The sequence below is a fragment of the Trifolium pratense genome, linkage group LG2 (genome assembly GCF_020283565.1).
Source record: "Trifolium pratense cultivar HEN17-A07 linkage group LG2, ARS_RC_1.1, whole genome shotgun sequence".
Taxonomy (NCBI): domain Eukaryota; kingdom Viridiplantae; phylum Streptophyta; class Magnoliopsida; order Fabales; family Fabaceae; genus Trifolium; species Trifolium pratense.
Window position 1 is genome coordinate 16,287,271 of NC_060060.1, and position 23,084 is coordinate 16,310,354.

At 33.9% G+C, this 23,084-nt stretch overlaps 2 protein-coding genes across 4 annotated transcripts; both read right to left on the reverse strand.

Annotated features, from left to right (window-relative positions):
• Positions 1–303: 303 nt before the first annotated feature.
• Positions 304–5,622, reverse strand: LOC123904272. Its single transcript, XM_045953956.1, has one exon. It carries the CDS (start codon positions 5,620–5,622, stop codon positions 304–306), a length of 5,319 nt encoding a protein of 1,772 aa, XP_045809912.1.
• Positions 5,623–7,241: 1,619 nt separating this feature from the next.
• Positions 7,242–10,916, reverse strand: LOC123907613 (myb family transcription factor PHL11). Of its 3 annotated transcripts, none has more exons than XM_045957948.1 (7): positions 10,583–10,914; positions 10,324–10,484; positions 9,878–9,954; positions 9,046–9,103; positions 8,532–8,604; positions 8,073–8,142; positions 7,242–7,797 (listed from the first exon to the last, which is right to left on the reverse strand). In XM_045957948.1, the coding sequence occupies exons 2-7, from the start codon at positions 10,460–10,462 to the stop codon at positions 7,390–7,392; spliced, it is 825 nt and encodes a 274-aa protein (XP_045813904.1). In that variant the 5' UTR covers positions 10,463–10,484; positions 10,583–10,914; the 3' UTR covers positions 7,242–7,389. The 3 variants fall into 3 exon arrangements, with proteins under 3 accessions (XP_045813904.1, XP_045813903.1, XP_045813905.1); XM_045957947.1 differs by having other exon boundaries at positions 10,324–10,490; XM_045957949.1 differs by having other exon boundaries at positions 10,324–10,916.
• Positions 10,917–23,084: the final 12,168 nt, after the last annotated feature.

Sequence of the window (23,084 nt, forward strand, 5' to 3'; positions counted from 1 at the left end):
CTTCACTTCAATGCTTGTATCAGCACATGTAAACCTATCTAGCAGCTATGATGGAGGGTTCTGCAGCTATCACTAAATTAAAGAGTGCAAGAAAACTAAAGGGCAGGAAAAAAATAAGAAATAAAGACTGCAATTAGGTTTTTTATATCTTTCAAGGAGACAACATACACTTTAAATACCTAGTTCACCCATAATGGATCTGGGTCAAACTAACTGGGCCTGGGCCACTTGAAGGAAAGCAATAAATATTACAAAGATATAAAATAGAAGTAAAATTATGCAGTCAAATAAAAAATATAATTATTAAATAAAGTCTTTCTTCCAAAAAGGCTCCTTGATAATCCTCTTGGGCTTAGTAGAATCCAGCTTGCTATCAATACCTCCCGCTTTAGTGAGAACCTTGTCCTCAAGGTTGTTGGATAAGACAGGAGTAGTGAGGAGATCATGTGGTGGACAGGCTGTCTTGGAAATATAATGAGTGGGAACCGTGTAGTCAGCATAAGGAAACGTGTTGTCAAGCTTTGGAGGGGACAAGTCCTTCCACTTGTTTTGACCATTGGGGCACGTGAAGGAGTGTGGGGATTCCCCTTGATTTTCTTTAATATCACGTGGAGGAGAGTGGGAGGATGAGGGACACGTGTCCCTTGCTGGTAGCATCTCAACGGGATGATTATCTGTGTCCAAAAAATCCAACGGTCCTGTGGCAATATCTTTTATTGGTAATTCATCTGAGGGCTGTGATTGAGCCAGAGAATTTTTGGAAGGTGAGTGGGTTAAATGAGATATAGTCTGTGGAAAGGTTTGGTGTTCAGTTTCAAAGTTAGATCTACCAATGTACTTCTCTCCTCTTTCTAAAGTACTCTCTTCTCTTTCTAGAGTACTTTCTAAGTTTCTCCTGTGATTTCCAACAACAGAAGTACCTTCATCTATTCCTTCGAAAAAAATTTGTCCTCTCATATCATCAGGAATGGGAGTAAAATGAGCTTGTGGGTTATCTCCATGGTATGCTCTGAGTTGAGAAACATGAATAACCGGGTGGATCCGTGTTGATGGAGGTAAGTCAAGTTCATACGCCACAGAGCCAATACGACGACGAACGGAAAAAGGACCAAAGAAACGTTGGGAAAGTTTCTGAGACACACGACGCTGCACAGTGGACTGTCGATAAGGCTGAAGTCGCAGCAGGACTAAATCTCCTGACTCAAAGGTACAATCTTTTCGTGATTTGTTGGCTTGATCTTCCATTTTCTGTCTGCTTCTTTTCAAATTTGATTTCAAAGTGTTAAGGAGCTCTTGTCTTTTTTGTAGAGAATCATCCAGATCCGTGATAGCAGCAGATCCAGCGACATAGTCTATGATGGCTGGAGGTTGACGACCATAGAGGGCTTCAAAAGGAGTCATCTGAATGGCTGAGTGGAAAGTAGAGTTGTGCCAAAACTCAGCAAGATGCAAGTATTTAAACCATTTGCGAGGATTGTCGTTGGTGAAACATCGTAGGTAAGCTTCCAAACTGCGATTTACGACTTCTGTTTGACCGTCTGTCTCCGGATGATAAGTTGTGCTGTATTTCAGTGTAGTTCCTTGAACCCGGAAGAGTTCTTTCCAAAAAGCACTGAGGAACAATGGATCTCTGTCTGAGACGATAGATTGAGGAATCCCATGCAAACGACAAATCTCTACAGAGAAACGAGAAGCCAGATCTGGTGCCGAAAACTTGGTTGGTAATGTTATGAAGTGCACGAACTTGGTGAGACGATCATAAATCACCCAAATAACAGTGTGGCCAAAAGATTGTGGTAAGTGTGTTATAAAATCCATTGACAAGTCTTGCCATACTTGAGATGGTATATCCAATGGTTGTAATAACCCTTGTTTTTTTGTTGGTAGGTATTTGTTCTGTTGACAAGTTGTACAAGTCTTTACAAACTGTTTTACATCTGTATAAAGGCCTGGCCAAAGAAAGGATGCTGATATTCTGGAAAGAGTGGGTTGAACACTAGAGTGGCCAGCCATGGGGGTACAATGATACTCTTTGATGATAGCTTGACGTAGATCTGAAACATCAGGTAAATAGATTTTTTCTTTAAAGTATAGTAACCCATCTGTAAATCTAAAAACTTGTTTCATGTTTGCATCCGTCTCACTCTTGAGCACTAATGTTTTTCCCTCTTGATCCCTGTAATACTGTCTGAGGTTGGCCAGAAGAGTTGGTAAAGGTGAGGAAATGGGCATGAAGATAGCCTCATCTGTGTGTCGTCGACTGAGAGCATCGGCCACTTGGTTGGTTTTACCAGGTTTGTAGTATATTTCGAAACTGAACCCCTGTAACTTAGATGCCCATTTCTGTTGTTCTGGAGTTTGTATAGTTTGTACTAATAAATTTCTCAAACTCTTCTGATCTGTGAATATATGGAAGTGTCTTCCTATAAGGTACTGACGCCATTTTTTTACAGCTTCTGTGATGGCGTACATCTCACGAACATAAGTTGAGGCAGCCTGCATACGAGGGCACATTTTCCGGCTAAAGAAGGCTAAGGGATGACCTTCTTGGGAGAGGACAGCACCTACTGCAACTGCTGAAGCATCGGTTTCAACAATGAAGACCTTTGAGAAATCTGGCAAAACCAAGACTGGTGTTTCTGTCATTTTTGTTTTTAATGTTGTAAAAGCCAACTCTGTATCTGTACTCCAAACAAAATTAGTGGAACGCAATAAATCGGTGAGGGGAGCAGCGAGAGATGCGTAATGGCGGACAAACCGTCTATAAAAGCCGGTGAGGCCTAAAAAACCCCTGAGTGTCGTGAGAGAGCGTGGCCTTGGCCAGTCTAGAATAGCTTGAATTTTTTCCGGATCTGGGGTTACACCATTTGAAGAAATAACATGGCCTAAATAATCAACTTTTTCCACTGCAAAAGCACACTTAGAAAACTTTGCAAAAAATTGATTTGAAGACAGTAAATCTAAAATCAAGCGTAGATGGTGTAAATGATCAGTTAAACAACGGCTGTAGATTAAAATATCATCAAAGAAAACTAAAACAAACCGTCGTAAGTAGGGGCGAAGTAGATCATTCATTGCAGATTGGAAAGTACTAGGAGCATTAGTAAGGCCAAATGGCATAACTAAAAACTCGTAGTGTCCATCAAATGTTCTGAAGGCTGTTTTGTGAGTGTCTTCTTGCACAACTCTAATTTGGTGGTAGCCTGACCGTAGGTCAATCTTTGTAAAAATAGATGCAGAACCCAACTCATCAAAGAGCTCATCAATGGTAGGGATGGGAAATCTGTCCCGAACGGTAACAACGTTTAAAGCTCTATAGTCAACGCAAAAACGCCATGTGCCATCTTTTTTACGCACGAGAAGGACTGGAGAGGAGTATGGGCTGGTGCTGGGTTTGATAATGCCCTCTTTGAGCATATCATTTATGATGGTTGTCATTGCTTCTTTTTGGGAATGGGGGTAGCGGTATGGTTTGACGTTTATAGGGGCAGTATTTGGTTGAATTGGGATTTTGTGGTCATGTGGTCTAGATGGTGGAAGGCCATGAGGTGGCTGAAAAACTGTCGGGTAGAGTTTAAGAACTTCTTGAATTTGGGTGGGTAGTGTGGAAAAAAGTGAGTCCAGATTTTCTTTTTTATTGGTTGTTATTGGGTTTGTAGTTTCTGTGGTGGGCTGAAATGTTAGTAAGTGTAGGGATGCAATGGATTTAGTGTGAACTAGATGGCAAAGTTGGTGGTATGTGGATGGGATGGGCAAGGATTTTGGGTCGCCGGTGAGTGTTATGTTGGTGTCATGGTGTTGGAAGGATAATTTGGGAATAGAGAAATTTGCTGTAAGGGGGCCAAGGGTTCGTAACCATTCCATTCCAAAGACTACATCAGCACCCTCAATGGGTAATAGATAGAATGGAATATGAAATAAGTTGTTTTGAATATTAATGGGAACATTGGGGCAAAATCCTGAACAGTTTAAGTGAGATCCATTTCCAACCATGACTGAAAAGTTAGGTATGGTTTTTGTGGGGATGTGAAGGTGGGATGCAATGCGTGGTTGGAGAATATTGTGAGTGCTGCCTGTGTCCACCAAAACGGTGACAACAAGCCCATGTAAGAGGCCTGGGAATTTTAAAGATTGGGGAGAAAGTTGTCCGGTTAGTGCTTGGCGAGATAGTTGGAAAAATGTTTCATTAGGTTCAGTAGTTGCCTCTCCCTCTGGTTCTGGTGGTGGTTCCTCGATATCTACATATTCTTCATCATCAACCACCAGTAATAAAAATTTTGGTGTTTTGCATTTATGGCCCGGTACAAATTTTTTATCACAGTGAAAACACAATCCTTGGGCACGACGCTCATCACGCTGGACATTGCTGATTCGGCGTATTGGTAATTTTGATGGGGGGTTTGGATTTGGGGAAGTAGTTTGGGGGGTATTGTTGTGGGTATATTGCAGAGGTGGGTTTGGTAATTGTTTAGGAGTTGCATGGCTTGTGGTAGTGGGGTGGTTAGGGGGTGATGTGAATGGTTTAGAAAATTTGGGTTTAGAGTCTCTGATTTTGGATTCAATTAATTTGGCCAATCCAATTGCTTGGGAAATAGTGGGGGGGGGGCGTTGTATAGCTAGTTCACTACGAATTTCTGCATTCAGCCCAGATATAAAACAGTTTAGCATAGCATCTGTTGGTAAGCCCAAAACTCGGTTGCTGATTTTCTCAAATTGGGCCTGATATTCAGCAACTGACCCATGTTGTCTAAGTTTAAACAATTGGGCTTGATGATTCTCATAGGTAGAGGGACCAAAACGTAATTCTAAATCTCTTGAAAAAGAATTCCAATCAGATAATTGATTATTCTGAAACATCCATTTATACCACCCTAATGCTTCCCCTTTCATATAAAAACCAGCCAATGGTAAACGATTTTCATAAGAAATATTATAATAAGTGAAAAATTGCTCAGATTGAAATATCCATTCCAAAGGGTCTGTTCCATCAAAATGGCTTAATTCAATTTTAGGGGTACGATAGTGTTGATGGGGGGTGTGTTGGGAGTTTTGTGGAGAATAAGTTGGTTGGGTAAATAGAGGGTATGTGGGGAACAGTTGGTGATGGATACGCTGGTGTTGGGGTGGGGTTTGATTGGATTTGTATATTGGGGGTGGGAATGGTGGTGGGGGAGGTGTATTTAGGGTTGCAGTAGGTAGGGTAGGTATGATGTGGTGTGTTGGTGTGGGTAGTGGCACATGGACAGGTTGAGTGGTGTTAACAGGAGCAGATTCAAAACCAGGGGGAACCAATGGGGTTGAGGAATTACCTGCAGAATGCAGATCTGACTCTACTGGTACAGATCTGGCAGCCAACCTTGTATTCATGATGGATTCAAATCTGTCAAATCTGTCTTCCATCTTTTTATCCAAGCCAGACTCAAATCTGTCAAATCTGTTAGCCATCTTTTTATCCAAGCCATCTATTTTTGATTCCAAGCTATCTTGTCTTTGGTGCTGCTTGTCCAGCTTGTCATGGATAATCTGATTTGAAGCAGCTAGGGAGGCCTCCAAGGTATGTTGATGGTATTGAACATCATCTAGTCTTTCGTTGTTGGTTTGGATGGCTTCTTGAAGATCCATGGATGAAAGGGTAGTGGGTAAATCCATTGAGTGAAGCAATGAAAGCACCAATGATGGAGGGTTCTGCAGCTATCACTAAATTAAAGAGTGCAAGAAAACTAAAGGGCAGGAAAAAAATAAGAAATAAAGACTGCAATTAGGTTTTTTATATCTTTCAAGGAGACAACATACACTTTAAATACCTAGTTCACCCATAATGGATCTGGGTCAAACTAACTGGGCCTGGGCCACTTGAAAGAAAACAATAAATATTACAAAGATATAAAATAGAAGTAAAATTATGCAGTCAAATAAAAAATATAATTATTAAATAAAGTCTTTCTTCCAAAAAGGCTCCTTGATAATCCTCTTGGGCTTAGTAGAATCCAGCTTGCTATCAAGCTAGGTTTGAAATAAAAAAATTTGTGCAAAATGAAGTCATAAATGAATTTTTTTTAAAAAAATATGAGGTTAATTACACTTACGGCTGATGTCATATAGTCAATTGTATGCAAACACGTTGATTTCAATGAAAAACAATTTTTTGTTCGGCCCGAAGCTCGTTCGGGCCATGTAACCCATTTTGACAGCTCTAGTTCATGTAAAACATAACCGACTTGTCTTTTGTTGTTTAGTTTCTTTCTTACTATTATTTCTCACAAATATCTTAATCTATTATGAATCATAGCTGAACATCATTGGGTTTAGTATTTTGAGTTGGAATTCTCTTCATTTTCAATTATTTCGATTTCTTCTATTACTATATAGTTTTGAAAATATAAATGCAAAAATGTGACATTAATTAAGGTCAAATCACTTTTATACACTCCAAAATATTTAAAAACTTTAGTAAAGAAAAAATGAAAATAATTGAAAATGAAGAGGTTCCCAACTCTTGGTATTTCTCCCTTGTAGTTAGTTTTTCGTTTCTTTCTTACCGTATGATTAGAATTGATGATTTTGTTCGGAACAATTTTTTTATGATTTTGATTAGAAAAAAAAATGCAATTCAAGATTAATTAGGTCACGAAGATGAATGTTTAGGTTTATAAGCACTGGTAAGTAGCACCGACTTACGATCTTAGAAAATAGCTGTTATTTTTTTTGGTTAAAAAATAAAAATTGATAAAATTGATTTCTATATATGGGTATACATAAAGCTTACAAAATTAACCCTCAATTCATCACTTTAAATATTAAAAATGAATCGTATTTTGATCTAAAGGAAAAGAGGTGCGCATTACAACAAACTAAAAGTTACAATCTTATTACTTTGATTTTTTTTCTGCTCCATATTGTTGAAAAATTCTTTTTTTATTTTTTATTTTTATTGAATCTTAAACAAAAATTTGCATTCATAGATTAGAAAGAGTTGATTTCTCGAGGATATAACTCATCAATTTCACCCTAATCGTGAAGGAGTAAATTTTATTAATGAATCCACAATAACATTTTTGATGAAAATCTTATAAAAAAATCTATAAGTGTAAATTAAATATTTTACCCTTACAATGTAAGACTCTTAAAGGTCCGTGACACTTTTCTTCAAAAAAAATTGCACTTTCTTGGTCGAATGTAAGGAAGCAGATAGTTGAATCAGTGTGATCCGTCACCTTAAATTTAATGTAATTACTTAAAAATAAAATTGAAAAATCAATTATGACTTCTATGTTGTAAGCAAAGATAGAAAATCAACATAAACTTAGACAATATAATATATGAGAGATACTAATTAACATGTTATCCTAATGTACAATTTAATGGTTAAACATAAATTATAATGATAATTCAAAAGTGGTATACCCTATATGAAACCATCTTTGAATCCATTTCAGCCTCATTAGTAGATAAAAGTTCATTGCCACCTTTGATGTTTAAGTCTAATTGTACTGACCCTCCTTCAATTTGAGGCTTTAGATCCTTATTTTCTTCTGTCCCTAGTACTTCTTGATAATTGAAAGATGAGCTATAATTTTTATTATAAAATCCATTTATGTCTACTATGTTTTCTTTAGTATCTTTGTTCATATTTTCCATGAAATTTGATAAAGCTGAATTGAATTCAGCTAATTGAGCTTTTGATGCTTCAAGATTGCCATGTTCATCTTGAGAAAGACTAGTCATTTGTGCTTTCTCTAACACTGTTTGTAAATACTTCCCTTGAGCCTCTATTCTCATTTGCAATTTCTTTTGTACCTATTGACAAGGAAGAAGTTTTTTGTTCAAGTGAATTAATTTTAATATTGAACAATTAACTTGGTTAGAAAATCACTACTTAGAAGTATATAGTAAAATTATTCAAGTAATTAAAGTCCATGTGAGCTTAACTCAGTTGACATAGACATTGTATTATATATGCAGAAGCTGAAATTCAAACCCCAAACACCATACTTATTTACCTTAAAAGTGGAATTTCTACCCACCGAACTACTTGACAAAAAACACTATTCAAGTAAAAAATGATAGAGTACCTCAAGTTGTTCTTCCAATCTCTTTTGAACTTCAATTTGTTGCCTTAGTGCTTCTCCTATTGGGATTTCTCTGTGAATGGTTGTTGTAAATTAATTAGAAATTAGGAAATATAATAAGTTGCATTTACACAAAAATTGAAATTCTAATTAAATAGGCAAGAAATTTTAGATGAGAATTTGGTTCATCAATTTAGTCTATAAATTATCATTCTCTCTAATTTAATCTTTAAAATTATATAAATATAATTGTCTGTAAAATATATGAAATCCGTAAATTTTGTCACATAATAGGACTAAATTTATAGATGTATATACTTTAAGATCTACTTATTATATTTACAAAGGTTAGAGACTAAATTGAAATGAGAGCGATAGCTTAGAAACTAATCGATGGTTTATTTCATATAAAAATGAAGATTAAGTACATTAAGTGAAATTATTGATTAAATTTTAACATACCCTCCTTCATTATCACCTCCATAACTGGTATTAGTCCCAGTAGAATGGTTACTGAAATTTACATACGAACATCCTAAAAAGATGAAACACAAATATCATGAAAGGGATATTATTAAAAAAAATTCTAATATCATGCTCTCTAGTTTAAGCAAATAACGTAACTAAATGTAATAGAAATAAGCAATGTTAGAATAAACAACATAATTATGTGTAAAATTGTTTTCATAAGTTATAAGTTGTTTGTTTTATAAGCTATCTTGGATAGAAGATAAAATGAAGGCAAAATGTTTTCATATAACCTATAAGTTGGTTTCATAAGCTATTTTGGAGAGCTTATCAAAGTAAGATGAAAATAGCTTGTGAACATGTTATAAGATATTTTCATAAGCTCTCTCAAATAGTCTCACAAGTACTTATGTCAGTCTGTAGGCTCAAATAAATCAATCGAAACACTCTTTTAACTTATTTGATCTTAATTGTGAGACTTTTACTAAAAAAATTGTAATGGACTCACTATTATCTTTGTACTGTTCTTCATTTTGTTTTTGAGCATGTTGTCCAAGTCTATACTTCTGCAAGTTAACAAAAAATGCTATTTTATGCCTCCAAATAGCAATTCTTTGAGGAGAAAACAAGATAATGAAGGATAAAAGGAAACACAAATTTAAGCAATAATAAGTCAAAAACACATAGTAGCATAGAATTTTGAACAATGAGAAAAGCCGGCACATGATGAGTTAGGAGTTACTACTTCAAATATTCCATAATCCACATTATTGATGTACCAATCTATGGTACTAATGATTGATGTAATTAATTATAGCAATTTCAGAATTTTCATTTCAATGTAGCTTCTCTTAATTGAGAGAAACACTCTTTTGAGAATAAAAATATGAAATTGCAATATCTATTAATCTTATAATTCAGTATTTATCTAATTCGACCCTACAAAATTAGCTTATAAGATGAGTATTGTCTCTAGTTTATAAACATATATTTAGATCATCTCGCAACTGATGTAAGACCTTTAAACAAAATCAACTTATAAGGTGGGGATTGTCTCTATTTTATAAACTTATATTCAGGTCATCTCGGAATTAAAAAGTCAACCATTAATATTATGTATATACATTTTCACAAACTCAAACCTCAGCTATTTATTTTTCAATTAAGTTTTAACCTTTAAAGTGCTTCACTCTCTAATTAATGATAATCTAATCTTTATAAACTCATACTTTGTCTTTTCACTTCTCAATCCATTTTTTGCATACTAGTTTATATACATAAATTAAATATCTAACACCACTATGTAAAAAGGCAAAAGAAAAAGTATAGAAATTATTTACCTGTAAATGGCTCTTCAAATGATATAATGTCAAACCTTTTAATCCCATTAACCTTAGAACAGACTTAGGAGTTGCCTCTAAATACAAAAGCAAAAACAATAAACCATTTCAAATTTAGAGTCACCGCACACATCAAAGTCATTATTTAGAAAATATTTATAATCATAAGCTTTCAAAATTGGACTAGGCCTAAACTTCACAAGTCAATCAATAGAGATTATTTGAACATTTTCCCCATCACACCTTTCAATATCAATTCTAACTAAAAAAAACTTCCCTTTCAAGTTAACTTTTCAACGTATCAACGCCAAAAGTTTTAAATAAAAGTTTGTAACCACGAACAGGCTACAACATTTAAGATTTTTTTTTTATGTCTCTGCGACCACAACACGATTAAGACTACAAATTAAAAACTCTATCAAAACAAAATAATAGAAGACTCATACTATCAGGGCCGCCAAGCTTTGTGACTGCATCGACAAACCGGTCATGAAGATCGGCCGTCCACCTTAACCTCGGCTTCGGGTCTCTTGTCATCGTCATCATCACGCCATCAAACCCTTCTCTCCCTCCACTTTCCATCATACCCTCTTCCTCCTTTTTCTATCTTCAACTTCCAAATGGAAAATTCAAATGAATCTCACTTGTAGCTTTTGCTTTGTAGCCAATAAGATAAAGTCTTCAAAGAAATAGTTAACACTATACCTTCTTCAAGTGACAATGTCTTCAAATGTTTATGGTAGTGAAAATGGGAGAATCTATAATTTCACAAGACAAAAACAAGCCTCTGATGAGTAATCATAACCTATAGGAATTGAACTAGAAACAAAACAAGTCAGAACAGAACATTATTGATTAGATGAAAACAGAGGATTGGTGTTGTGACAAATAAAATAGAAAAAAAACAAAGAGAAATGGCTCAATGAATTAAGAAGCAACAAAAACAAAAAGCGTCAAATACGGTGATGGATGGAGTTTATATAATTGTGTTACAGTGATTCAAATAATTGTCACCCATGTTATAATAATCAATATATATGTCAATGTTGAAGATCACTATTAAAATGTTTTTTAATATAATAGAATTTATGAGTTGTCCATAATAATTTGTTAGACCGAATATTTTCACTCGAGTTCAAGCCTTAAACTTTATACGTCTGTGAATTTTAAGTGATATTTGTCACTTCGTCTATGGACCCAACAATTTTAACTAGATAAGTTAGGTTCAAGAGCTCACTAGGGGTCCATCTCGAGTGCTGACATAAGAATTCAAAGAAAGCCCTACCAGAATCACAGAGAATACTTACAATGAGATTGCAGCGGAAATTTAACTCACGTACTGCATGAGTCAACGATTTATCAATCAGATAAAATTCATTATTTTAATTTATATTATTTAGACGAAGTGACAAACACCATTAAAACTCAAACCATAAAATTAAGAGACAAGTGCAAAGAAAGAAGACATGACATCCTGCGGGAATGTTGATACACCCACCTAGTTAAGGCAATATTTTAAATACCGGACCGAATCAGTCAATTCAACCGATTGAATCAGGAACCGGTCAGTTTACTAGTTAGTCGGACCAGATTGAACTGGGCCTGAACCAGTTGAGCAACAATTGGTTCAACCGATTTTTTTTTGTTTTTTTAGCAAATTAAACCAATTGAACTAGGATATAGAGGTCTCACTGTTTGATCCCCAGGCCAGTTTTTAAAACATTGCTTTAATGTGATTTATAGGTTATGACATAAATTAGTCTCAATCAAATGATTCTAATCCACTTCCGATCCAATGAAAGTGTCCAATTTAATAGTATCAACATTAACTAGATTGGAACTATTTAAAATTCACACGCAAAAGCTGAAGAATTGGATTGGAACTCTAATCACAACATTCAACCTAACAATTTTACCATTTTTATCAATTGAGTTGGGACCTATAGACCAACAAAATATTTTTTTTATATAGATAGATGAAATGATAAGTTATTGACATCCAGAATTTGAATCTCAATCACGACGACTTAGCCGTTTTAACATTTCTGTCGGTTGAGTTAAGATTTGTGAAGCAACAAAACTCATTCTACTAACATAATATTATGCAAGAATCTATTAGGTAAATTGGAATATAATAAATTGAATTCATCTCACCTCACCTCGTAGAAAATAGTAGCAGGTCGTATATACTAAATAGTATTACTATATAGTTTAAGAAGGAACATGTTAGAGCAAATCTCGGCGACGAATCTGAGGTAACATCGTGGATACTACATTTCTTTAATTGAAAGTGAGGGTATCTCTCAACCTGCTGGCTGCTGCGTGCTCTATCCGTTGGATCCGTGTGATTGAGTTTGTTAAGATGATCGAACGGTGAGTGGGAAGGGTGCATGGGAGCGACGTGGATGACGGTGTGTAATAGTATTCAATTTGAGACTCAAAAGGGAAGGTCACATTGTCACATGGATAATTGATTGGGATTGGAGGGAGAAACTGAGAAAGAAAGAAATTACTGCAACCCACTAAACGACCACGTTTCGGTTTGTCTGTTTCAGATGGTGACGGCAGAATATTCCTCCTCCTTCTCTGGCGGAGGAACGGAGGAAGACAACCTTGAGGAAAAATATAATGAATGAATGATTAGAAAATTCTCTCAATACTACATCAATAAACATGACCACATGAGTAGGGTTTGGATTCTTGGCTCATGCGTATCAATCTTACTTGATCAAAAGTGTGACCGCGTCTGGGGTTGCTCCATTCAAGCCCCTGTTGAAGTGGAGGGAGTTGTGTACATGCAGATGCTCCGACGCTAAAGTCAGTGATTTAGGTGAAGCAAGATTTTCAGTTGGTGAATAATGCGTACCTGACTCCACTGCAAGAGTGGAGTATATATAGCCTCAACGCTGGGCCAAGGCCCTTGATGGCAATTATTATATCATCAAGTGGCTTGTCGGAAAACGGCCGGAAAACCATGATGAGCAGTTAATGTTAATCATTCTGGTGGTCGGCCGTTACAATACGCAAGCGTATTGTGACCGTTGACTCGTCGCGTCGCAGGTTCTTCGCGGGCTACTCTTTGTTGGGTCTTGCTCGACGGGCCAGTTAGCAATTTCTCAGCCATTAGGCTTCTAGGCCCAATCCAGAACACCTATGAAAAAAATTTGATTGGGAGGGGAGAATCCACCTTGTGTGACCCACAGATTCTCCGACAAAGATTAGTTATCGTTGACGGCGATGAAAACTTCGTATCAATATCATGGAAACAAAAAATATTGCATTGGTCGATGCAATTGGTCCCGTAAAATATATTTTATCAGTGTCTACTAGTGCCTGAGACACTGTTCACCATGATCCTTATTTCATTTTTTGGCTTCACTGTGATAAACAAACCAAAGCATATGGATTGTTTGGTCCGTGAAGAAATAATAATCCTTCAAGATCTAAGACCTTGTGTTTTCTTGTGTTAAAATAAAAATCCTGTGTTTTCTTGTCTTTTTAAACTTCCTTTTTATCATCTTCTGCTCAAATTTGCATGCCTAGATTTTATTCCTTACGTTCGTGGGACCATTTTTCCTTGATACACAAAAACACAAGACATGTCTCTTACTCCATCATCATTAATTCTTGAAAATGCATGCTCTTAAAAATAAAAAGTTCTTCATGAAGAATTGATTGTAAACGAGAAGCATGTAGAACCGAAATGATGATTATTTTTTTCTATATATGTATTCCTTTTTCTTTGGATAAATCATGTCCCTTAATGACCTTTCCCATTTTTTGCCTTCATATAATTACAAACAATCATGAATTTAAATTGTTGATCAATCAAGATCAAACAACTTACATTCAATTTTATATTACTAGTAGTATAAAGGACCAAGTTATTGTAGTTGAAAATTTCTTCAAAAAAATTGCATAATTGTGTCGCATCAAATGCATGATAAGAATTGGACAAACTTCTCTTCACAAATTGTGTACTACTGTAAAAAGTTAAACATAATTATTTAACGGTAATGATTAATAATAAGTAATATCAAATAGTTTACTTTCCAAACACATCATTGGCTAGTTTTGACTTGTTTCATCTTCAAGATTTAGCATTAAGCTTGACTTGAAAAAGTTTAATGTGGTCAAAATACAATATACTAGTAAATGACACAATTTTATACGTAATTCTAAATCTAAACCACATGACAATTAGTTGGCCTGACAACCTAATCTAGTATGAATCACATGTTTGGTTTTGGTTACAACCTACATTTTGATGGTATGGTATGATAAAATGCTTGAAATCGCATGCCAACACCATAGGTTGTTTCGTTGACACCAACAACTTTATTTTAGTATAATTAGTATAGTAGACAAACTTTGAAGTATTTTCTGAGGGAGTTATCATCTGTTGAATACTCCAAATTTGTTTGTCTTATTCTCATCTAGTCCTCTTGCTGTTTTTTTTTTTTTTACAAAAAAAAAAGTCCTACATTTTAGATCATACCCTTAGAATATAACATACCGTAGAATCATTAGATCTGAATACAAACATTATTGTATTTTAGGTTAAATCTAATGACTCTGCAGTTCATATATTGTGTATAAAGGTCATAAGTATTGGGATCCACAGAATCCATTGTAGCTAAAAAAAAGTGTAAAAATTAACATTTTTTTGGGAAATGCTACGTATCCTGAAAAGTTGTTTCACAAAACCATTGGTCCATATCACCACATACCTCTCTGATTTTCGTAACACAAGAACTTGCGATTTTGACTGGCCTATAAAAGTGAAACACATGTTTGTTTAGGTCGTAAGGGTTCTACGGCGCGTTGCACGCGCACGAAGTTGGTTTCAACGAAGATATTTTTTGATAAACAGAACAATTAATTGAATTAGAAGGTTGTGTTATCATTAATTGACACAATGTTTGTTTGCAATAATAGTTAAAAAAAAAGTTAACATAAAATCCATTAAAACAATATACTGGAAGATGAATAACTTTGAAAATAACATGATGTGTTATTAGATTTCTAGTTGTCTAGAAAAAAGACTCTAGTTGTACTAATGCTATCAGCATTAATTTGCATTAGAGTATCATAAAGCGGGGGAAAACATATTCACAAATTAACATTATTCATAATCAATCATGGTTCATAATTTGATGGTCACAACAACAAAATAAACAAGTTAAATAATGTGATGCTTTGAATTTTTTATAATTCTAATTATTCCTTGTACAATAAGATTATTTTCCTTCCTCTTGTAGCATTATAATTTGTATGATCATTCATTTGTCCTTTTTGTCACGGGCAATGTCTTGAAATAGTGAGCAATGCTTGAACCATATGAGAGGATCAACCCAAGCAAAAATCCAAAACTCTCACGTTTATATAAACTAGTAACTTATTGGAATAAAGGGGTTAAGGGATTGTTTGGTGTGCTCCTCTAGGTTTGAATTGTCCTTTAGTAAAAGAGTTTTGGGATTCTTGTGTTGGAAATGCTTACTTAAAGAAGACTCAAACATGAATTAATGTTTGAAGATGGTCAAATTATATCAAGTTTCTTTTACCAATATTAAATCAAGTTTGTTGAAATTTCATTTATTTGAGTTTTTTTTTTTACAGATATGGAACCAACTCTTGTACTACAGTAAAAGATTACTAGTACTAGTACTAGCACTACGTAAGAAGCATCAACATAAGAAAATAGTGAGAATCTAATAATTCCAAGTGTTGACTTGAGAAGGCCTAGTTTCACTTTTTATGATTGGACTAGTTTGTTCTGTAAAATCTCTAGGGGAAAAAAATAATAATTAACCAACAAAGAGGTAAGAGGTCGACGCCTCTTAAGTATGTGGTCAAATGTTTTATTTTTATATATGGAAACAATTCATTTGGGAGAAGAGAATTCACCTTGTGTGACTCACAAATTCTCTGACCGATATTAGTCATCATTAATAATGGTAAAAACTTTATAATTATATCAATGGAATGGTAACTTAAAAAATTTAAATAAAATATATATATACACACTTTAAACCGAGAAAACTATCCCTTTTGAGCCTTTTCCAAAACAAAATACAATGGTGCATGGCCCATAATCAACAAAAAAAAAGGACTTTCAAACTCAATTGGGCTAGTGCTAAATGAATAAAGTTATGAAATTTTCTCTTTCCGTGTTTTTTTCTATCCCCTAGTTTTCTATTTTTGACCTTGAATAAATATTTCAGAACGCGCTTTTGAATTTTTTTCCTTGAAAAAAAACTCTTGAATATGATTCCCGAATTTGAACTAGAAAAACTTCGGAAAACGCATTCTGAAATTTTTATACAAGGGTAAAAATGAAAAAAAAAACGGGGGGTAAAAAAGAAATACGGAGGGTGGAAGGAGAAAAATTATAAAGTTATTCCCCTAGTCCTTGGAAAATTAGTATTTGACATATTGGTGTGACATTTAATTTTGTGGTACTAAGTTAAAAAGTGGTGAATAGGTGCATGAACACAAAGTAAGAGTGAGCAAGTAATAAACTCTCCAAAAGTGAGATTGGTAGCTAGAGCACCCTCTTTGCATGGAGGAAAGTGGAGATCATCATACAAATAAGATGGAAATTGGAAGTTGAAACATGTACAAAATTAAGAGTGTTAGTTGTAACTTTAGGGAATGAAAAAGAGGGCATGTCGAATGTTCTTTCACTCTTCTTTTTTTTTATTATAATAAAAAATTGTATTAATAAGGAGTATAAGGAGTACTCAATCCTTACAATACAAAGAGGGTTACAAAAACCTCAAATACTTTGTAAACACCATAGAGGGTTAAAACACCAATTGACAAACAAGTAACCTGAATTACGACCCGCTCTACCGCTAAATCAGAGCCAGGAGATAAATTTAATATGATCAAGCACACCGGAAAAATCAGCAATAACGCCTCTAAACAAAATATTGTTTCTCAAACGCCATAAGACCCAAGTTGTTGCTAACCAAATTAAATGTCGCACCTTCATGCCTTTCTTTGACTTTACAAGAGAACCGAATAATAAGAAATGTTTCCAACTCCCTTTCTGTAACTTAGAATCAAAACCCAACCACAAAAAACCTTGCCTCCAAACTTCCAGAACTTTATAGCAACTAAAGAAGATATGATTACAGTCCTCCACTGATTGAAAGCAAAAGACGCAAGATAAATCATGATGATTAGACAAAATACCTTTTGAGGCTAAAGCCGCTCGAGTAGGTAACTTGTCGAGAAGCAATCGCCATCCAAAAACTCCTACCTTTGACGTGATATCATTCTTCCACAGTTTGGATAAGGCTTCTAATAACTCTGGTTCCAATATATGCTGCTCAAGACGAGATTGCAGAAACATATACGCCGATTTTACACTGAACAAACCGGAAGCATCATGGATCCAACGTCGTCGATCTGCTATATCTAACTGCAACACCGAACCAACCAAAAGCTGCTCTAATTCAACATTCTCTACCAGTTTTTTAAACAGTTTTTTTTATCCCAAAAGAGATAAGAACCGTTATAACCTATGAAATAGTGATCCCTCTCTTCCACCAAATACAATTGAACCCTTAACATATCCAACGTTAATGTATGGTTCATGGCATGTGGAGGCCTAAAGCCAACCTAAGGAATAAGTTTGGATCGCTCTTTTTTATTTTATTTTTTATACATAATTATAAACTCTCACACACACACAAGTTGAGAGCTGAGGTTCGACCCCGATCATGACGTCCGATCTAACAATTTTGACTTCTTTCACATAATAACCAAATTATTTAAGCATCATCGCCTTTTAAAATTAAGGAATATGCATTCATTTACGCAACTTAAAACCACATCAAGTAAACATCAACTCCTTTTGTTTTAAGACACTACATCCGTTCTAAGAATCAGTTAATCCGACGAACATCAATTTCACTAGCTACTAGTAAATGATCCATTTAAAATTAGAATTTTGCTTTGTCAGAACAAATCCAACATAAAAAATAACATATGCCGAATTTGAACTTGTGAGACATTGAAAAGAATGCACTCTAAAGTCTTAAACCTTTACGGATCACCACTAAACCACAATTGATATGAGTTAAGTAAATATTAACTTGAATGTTAGAGTACTTCCATTTATCAACCACTGTGCTACAATGTAAGATTCCCTTATTTTTACCGTCACAATAGACAAATCATTAACTACTTGTGTATGAAATACACTTGGTTGAAATATACATTTTATTTTAATCCCATGGAAGTAGCAATCATGTGAGATTTGTCAAGTTGTGTGTAACAAACCAAGTCTCATCAAATACTATTTATTCATACTTTCTTGAATGGACTACAAGTACTAGTAATACTTGTGTCTCATCTCAACTTTGCAAAAGGTAACAGAATCTGGCACCGTATTTACAACAGTTACTTTAATTTGTATAACGAACAAAAACATTTGGTTGCCGTTTGAGTATCCAATATTTTCATACCGTTTGAGCATCCAACAATATGTCTAACTAATAATCAATTTATTTGTGCACGCGTTACATCAATTATTTTGTGCCATAAAGCTACAAAGGGAGGTCCTAATGGAATAAAGCCCCAACAAAATTAAAATTGGCCTAACAAAATTTATAATTATTGATCCTATAGAAATAAAATAAAATGGCTACTCTTAAGAGAACCAATGGTTTCTTTGCAATAATAGCGATAAACATAAACCAAAGAGCATATAAGATCATTTTCAATTCACCACATTTCATTAGGGTTCTTAATTGCATTTTACATGTATATACATAAATAAATCCTGATCTAGAGTGATGTGAAAGGTGGTCGGATGTCGAGCAACAAATTGTTAATGTTGAAGTTGGTGGAGGTACATGCAAGCACTACGACGTTCGATAGTGTGAGAGTAAATGGTGTATAGTAAAAAGAAGTAGATATTGTGTACCTTCAATTGTGGTGAAGGGTTTTCTTATATGTGCGCCATGATGGAGTCGTTGAGGTCATTGATTAGTGGAACTATTACGACTAACACTCATCAATGTCCACGAGTTAATTGGTAGGGAGTTGGTGTATCAACTGTGAGCTTGTGAGCTGTTACGAGCTAGAGTGAATCTAAGATTTTCATGATTCCATTTTTTATTAGACCTCTGAGCATTTCAGTCCCACATATGTACTATACAAGTTCAAAGCAACTTTTTTTCTTCGTAAATTAAGTATTCTCTGCGAACAATTGTAGAGATCAATCGTTCGAGCTTTGTAATATTCAAATGAACGACAAAATTAAGAGTTTTAACGTTGCTGCATGTCCAAGCTAGAGATTGAATCCAAAACATTTGTTAAATTAAAACTTAAAAAAGACCCGCACAATATCATTTAAACCCTCTTTTAAGTTTCTTTGTTTTTTTCGTTAACATATTTCTCTAGCCTAACACTCTCTAATCCATTAAATACTTCTTAAAAAATTATTGCTGTGCCTTATATTCTAACATTTAATTGCAAAATATCATTTTAATTTATTTACACCCAAAAATGACATTAGAAAGATGGGCACACTACTAGGTGGTGAGCAAATTGCAATGTGTTTTCTAAAACCTTTTTGCTATCTTAACGGGTAGGGAGTTGTTTTCTAAAGAGGCCGACATTTTTAATAGAAAGAAACACACCGTTGGAAACTTGAAAGATGTACTAACACCAATATATAAAAAAGTGAGGTTTAAATACACAATAAAGATATTTTTATGGTCTAAATCCCTTGTCTTAATAATTTGGGCCTTGGGCCAATTCAACCGTGTCACCCGAATGTTTATCTTTCTCTCCTTATAGTTTTCTTATATCCATAAAATTTTATTTTTGTCTCTAAGAATAAAGTTCGGATCATAGAAATATGATTTTTTAGTTTGGAATTTATGTTCCAAAATTTATTTCTAAGGACAAAAACAATATTTCGAGGGATAATATAACTATAGAGGGAAGGAAGAGAAAAATGTGTGTCATCTTGTGTGTTATATAAGTTTTTGTTGAGTCATGATCAAGAGGGTACATTTAGGAGAATAATTCGTATTTGGTGGAAAAGTAATCATATAAATAAGTTAGGCATCATATTTGTACTCAAAATATTTTTTTTATAGAATATGTACTCAAAATATTAAGGCATTGAATTTATGTGAGTAAAATGTTCATCTTCCACTTATTTTCGTTCAAACTTTCATTCATAAAGAAAAGAGTTTAATAAACACGCACCGTCGGTGTAATTTAATTTTACACGGGCAACTAATTAGAATGATTCAATCTTCCATGTTATATCAAGAAGATAGGGTTAAGTAGGTGACGTGGCGAAAAACATGATTGTGATTGGTTGACAGTGTAAAATTATTTTACATTATCGGTCCATATTCTTTTTTCTCAAAAGAAAATACGTGTAAATTTGGCTTTTTTTAAAATAAGAATATATGTGTAACAAATAAGAATATGTGTAGTATGTTTATACGATTATTAGTTATTATACACGTTATTTTTTTTGTACGTTGTAATAATAACCTGTATTTCTTGAAAAGAAAAACTAATTGCAAATGTAGAATACAAAATTATTTTATTATTTTAAACACCCCACATGCGACTTCTTCTTTATTTCTATTTCAGGGCCTGTTCCTATCATCATCATATTCTATAATTTGACTCTGCTTGAATTGAAGCAGGTAAGAGACGCTTTTGCAAACGAAAGTGCATTGAAACGGAAAAAGAAATTCAAAAAATTTGTGTGAATGAAATCTATAACAAACAAGTTGATAATCATCTTTTTGAACTTAAGCTGTTTAGATAATTCATAGAATAAATTAGTCTAAATAAATGTATAAAAAGAAAAGAGACCTTAGACTATAATATGAAAAAAGCAAAGAGACTTCTTTACACATAGAAAAATATGATGACACTAGCCGAAGAACGTTTCCTTTCTTTGGAACGCCTTTGGTCATGTCCCTACATTCTATACAAATTTCCAAGGGCCAAAGGAAAACTAAAGTAAGATATTATGATGATGATAACCACCACATTAATGAATTAATTATGTTAGATTTCTCTCTATCAAAAAGAAAAATGTGAGATTTCTTTTTTGACAACATGTGTATATATACGGTAGAAATACAATTTTGTTTTGTTTGATTTTTTGTTGTTGTCATATTTACTACGGTTTCAGGAATATCGGTTAAGAAACCACAAGTTTTACCAGATGAGATAAAAGAGAGGGTAGAGGATCGGTGGAAGAAATGTTTCGAGCTGGAGGTTGGAATTCGAGGTAGATGTGATCGACCATGGAATGAAATGGGGTACCTACCAATGTTTTAAGAACCGGACCGGAGGTCAAACCGTTGTGACAACTGGTTCAAGGGTCAACCGGTCGGATCGGTTCAACCGTTATTGAACCGTTTATATTGAACCGTTCATATAATTTTTTCACGTGTTTGAGTCTATGGTTGGAAAGGAAAGATTTTTGATTTTTTAACCTTTCAATTTCAATCCATCGTTTTTTTTAATTAAAAAATCAGTTTTTTTTTTTTTTTTTAAGTGAGAGAAAAACCGGCCGGTTTTTCCGGTTCACCGGTTCACACCGGTTCATACCGGTTCACACCGGTTTTTGACCGGTTCCACTGACTAGCGGTTCTTGCTAGTCGTCCGGACCGCCGAGGGCACCGGTTCGTGGTCGAACCGGTCGGACCGGCCGGTCCGGTTCGGTTTTTAAAACATTGGTACCTACATAAAACACTCTAATGTCCAAGTCAGTATTAGCTTGAGACGGAGGTAAATGTTGGAATAATGTATACGCTGCGAGGTTTTGAAAGTTGTATATATAGGGCGGTGGATTTGACACTTGGCCAATGAATGTGACATTGAACTTGGTTCAATTCAAAAGTCTAGTACTCTCTTCCGCCTTATTTATAAGCAAAATTATCTTATTTCACATTTATTAAAAAATATTTTATTTCTATTAAATTACCCCTAACAATACATTAAATTTACATTACATTGAGACTATGAAGTCATGTAAAAAAGTAGAACAATTTCGGTGCACCTCATGGGAAGTTCTTGTGTTACACCTCTTTATTATATTGATCCACAGTTACGGTGCTTTGGTGAAGAATAAAAAACATGCTAAAGACCATCATTTAATTTGGTTAACTACCACGTAAAGTTTATGGCGTGCTCGAAACAACATAATGTTTAGAGGGGTTGTTGCTAATGAGTCTGTCATAGTGGATTAGATAATTTTTATTTCGTGGTTTTGGTTTGTAGGTCGTATATGAAACAATTCTTCTTATATGTTCTCTAATTGGTGTAATGATCCATTAGTTTGTCTCCATAGTATACAATGGAGGTTTATCGAATTGTAAGGGTTGAGTACATCTTATACTTCTTATAATTCAATTTTTGCTTATAAAAAAAAAAGTTGAACAATTAATGAGAGTATTTTTGGAAAAATAATATTAAATAAAGTTGATATTTTGATAATTTTTACTTATATTTGAAACTAATATTTTTTGTTGACTTTTTCTTATAAACGAAACCGGATGAAGTATAAGTATATGATTTGAGGGTGTTTATAAGGGGTGAATAATCATTATCATAGAAGTCACTATATATGTTTATTGAAATTGTTATTTTTTAATTTTTTTTTACTACTTTTAGTTACTTTTAACACGTGCAAATTTAAACATACTCTCTCCGCTCTTTTTTATAAGGAATACTTTAAAAAAAAAATTGGTACTTTTTATAAGAAATTTTTACCAATTTCAAATATTTTAAATGTTTAATTTCACTTGTACCCTTATTTATAATGAGAAAAAATATTAAAAATAAGTAAGTTATTTGAATTAAGAGTAATTAAATAAGGGTATATATGAAATACAATTAAATTTATAAGAGTATTAAATGAAAATAACTATGTAAAATGTGTTTTCTTAGTATGTGTAATTTTTTCAAAATATTTTTTATAAAAAGGACGGGAGAGAATATTAGACAAATAGTTTATATTATACTACTTTTGGTTCTAAATATGAAAAAATTAAATCAATAAAAGTTGATCTATCTTATATAAATCTATTACATCAACTTTTGTTGATATTGTTCTTATATATATATTTATTTAAGATTAAACCAAGATTAGTAATTTACTCCGTAAAATTTAAGAATAATAATTCTTCTTAAAAATATGTACTATCTC